Source organism: Condylura cristata, unplaced genomic scaffold, assembly GCF_000260355.1.
Source record: "Condylura cristata isolate star-nosed mole 26May11 unplaced genomic scaffold, ConCri1.0 scaffold00012, whole genome shotgun sequence".
NCBI classification, from domain to species: Eukaryota; Metazoa; Chordata; class Mammalia; order Eulipotyphla; family Talpidae; genus Condylura; species Condylura cristata.
The window spans coordinates 56533462-56535657 of NW_004567113.1; the positions used below are offsets into that span (position 1 = coordinate 56533462).

Genomic DNA, 2196 nt, shown 5'->3' on the forward strand with positions numbered 1-2196 from the left:
CCCCGAGACGCGGGCCCGGCCGGAGCCACGGCGGCCAGGCCGCTCCCCTTCACGATAGGCGGCCAGGGTCTGAGGACAGCGGGAGACAGCGGCAGGGGGGCGGGGGAGCCTCCTTCCCAGCCGACAGCCCCCAGGGCGGGGCGGGGGTGTCTCCCCAGCAACTCAGAGGCCGGCCCCAGGGTCTGCTGCCCACTACTGTCCCCTCTCTTTCCCACCTGTCTCCTCTCTCCAAACGAAGCCAAAAATGTCCCAAAGCCCCTGTTCTTGTGAGGCGCACCCCACACTGAGCGCTGACCCCCCCACTCCCCCACATCCCAGCTCTGAAAACCTCGCGACACACACCCGAGCACACAAGCCCCACGCCTGACCGCCAGCCCACGCTGACCACGGACACCGCTACCGCCGCGGCGCGCTGTGCCCGCTGGCCGCAGGGCCGCGCCCCCCGCAGCCGCTCACCAGCACGTTCAGGAAGAACTTGGTGCCCAGCGACCAGTCGTACATGCCCAGGCACCCGATGAGGGCCAGCGCCTTCAGGGGGCTGCCGGCCATGTCCTCCAGGCGCAGCAGGTCCAGCTCCAGGAGCCTCCGGCAGCGCAGGAAGGTCAGCTCCCGGTACCTCTCCAGCGACAGGGCACCGCCAGGGGGGTGCGCGAACAGGGGGTCGCTCTCCAGAGCCCTGAAGACGGTGTGCTGCGGGTGCCGGACACAGGGCGGCCGTGGGGGTCTCCCCGCACTCCCCTGCCGTTCCCCAAGCCGCAGCCTGCTCCGCACAGCGTGAGCAGGAAACAGGACGGCAGGGCAGAGGCTCAGGGCGCCCCAACAGTCATGTCTGTTGTTCCCCAAATACCCCCTGGGGCTGTGCCCTGACGCCAGCTGGGCCTGTGCCCTTTCAGGGGTGGGGACAGGAACCGGCTCACCGAGTAGAAAGGCCTGTCCTTGCCAGTGAAGTGAGATGCGCCCACAGCCGCCCACCAGGCCCCGCCTGGACAGTGGCCACAGCCCACAGCGCTCACCTTAAAGCGCAACAGGTCCTCCCCTTCCAAGAACAGCGCCAGCTCCCTCCAGCTGAAGGAGGCGCGGGCCCGGCAGGCCTGCAGGGGCCCTGGGGGGAGATCGGGCAGCACTGTGTCCAGGCTGCCTTCCGACGTGGGCACCATGGCTTCCTCCCACCGGCACGGAGCGCAGGACCCCGGGGCGTGTCAGTCGGTCTGTGTGCTCAGCGTCCACGGTCTGGTCAGCCCTGTCAACAGGAAGCAAGCTCAGCCCCGAGGGAGCTGCCCGCAAGAGCCCAGGCGGGCGCAGCGGAGCCGGGGGCAGCGCGTCCCTCCTGCAGGGAGGTCAGCACATTCGGGAGAGCCAGCCCCTGCGGCCAGAGCAGCCAGGAGGACCCAGAGGCCCTGCGCCCTCCTGAACGGAGGCTCCCTCTTCTGGGGCTCAGCCACACCCCGCCGCAGGAACCCCCCGGCTCCAGCCAGCAGCGCCCCGACAGGGACAGCAGCCCCAGCCTTTGAGCAGACGGCCACGCTGCCCTACCTGGCCGGCGGCAGGTGCACCGTGCATACCCCGCCCCGCCGCCCAGCTCCCCGCCAACGCACTCGAGCCCTGGCGCTGCCGAGGGCGGCTCCTCTCCCACAGGGGAGGCCCCCCCGCCCTCCGCCTGTCCCTGACAGGCGCCCAGAGGACACTAGGAGAACCGAGTCTGGCCCCGAGCCCCACCCGGCCCTTTAAGCCCCAAGACCTCCAGACCCCCCCCAGGGGGATAAGCAGTGGGGCCCACCCCTGCCCTGGCGCCCGGCTGTACCAGGACCGCTCCAGAGGTGGGGGACGGGGCAGGGGGCACTGAAGCAGCTGCTCCTTAGCTCTGCGCTTGGCCGCATGTGGCGGCCGTGACCACAGCGGGGCTGGGGGAGGAGCGCACCTGCCGCTGGCCCAGCCAGTGCGGGGCTGTGGGCGGGAGGGGACGGGCACCCCGCTGACCGCCCGCTAGCCCTCGGCCGTGCTGTGCAGACCCGGGCACGGGCCGTCAGGGCACACAGCGGTGATCGGACACGGCCCAGCCGCGTCAGCCCCGCCCGTGTCCCCTGCGACGGCCGTGGCGGCCTGCAGGACACGGGCTGTGACACGCGGGACTCTGCGGCCGGCCTGGCGCCAGGCTCAGGGGAGAGTGGCCTTGGCACCTCCCTGCACCTCTGTGTC

At 71.5% G+C, this 2196-nt stretch overlaps 1 protein-coding gene across 1 annotated transcript in view; it reads right to left on the bottom strand.

Annotated features, from left to right (window-relative positions):
* ACOX3 (acyl-CoA oxidase 3, pristanoyl) overlaps window positions 1–1242 on the bottom strand; it is a 15348-nt gene extending 14106 nt beyond the window's left edge. The window contains exons 1-2 of the mRNA XM_012724057.1: window positions 1014–1242; window positions 457–690 (exon numbers count right to left, since the gene is read on the bottom strand). Of these exons, the coding sequence (XP_012579511.1) occupies window positions 457–690; window positions 1014–1157 (378 nt within the window). The 5' untranslated portion in view covers window positions 1158–1242. The remainder of the gene's footprint in view (window positions 1–456; window positions 691–1013) is intronic.
* Between the last annotated feature and the right edge of the window lie 954 nt (window positions 1243–2196).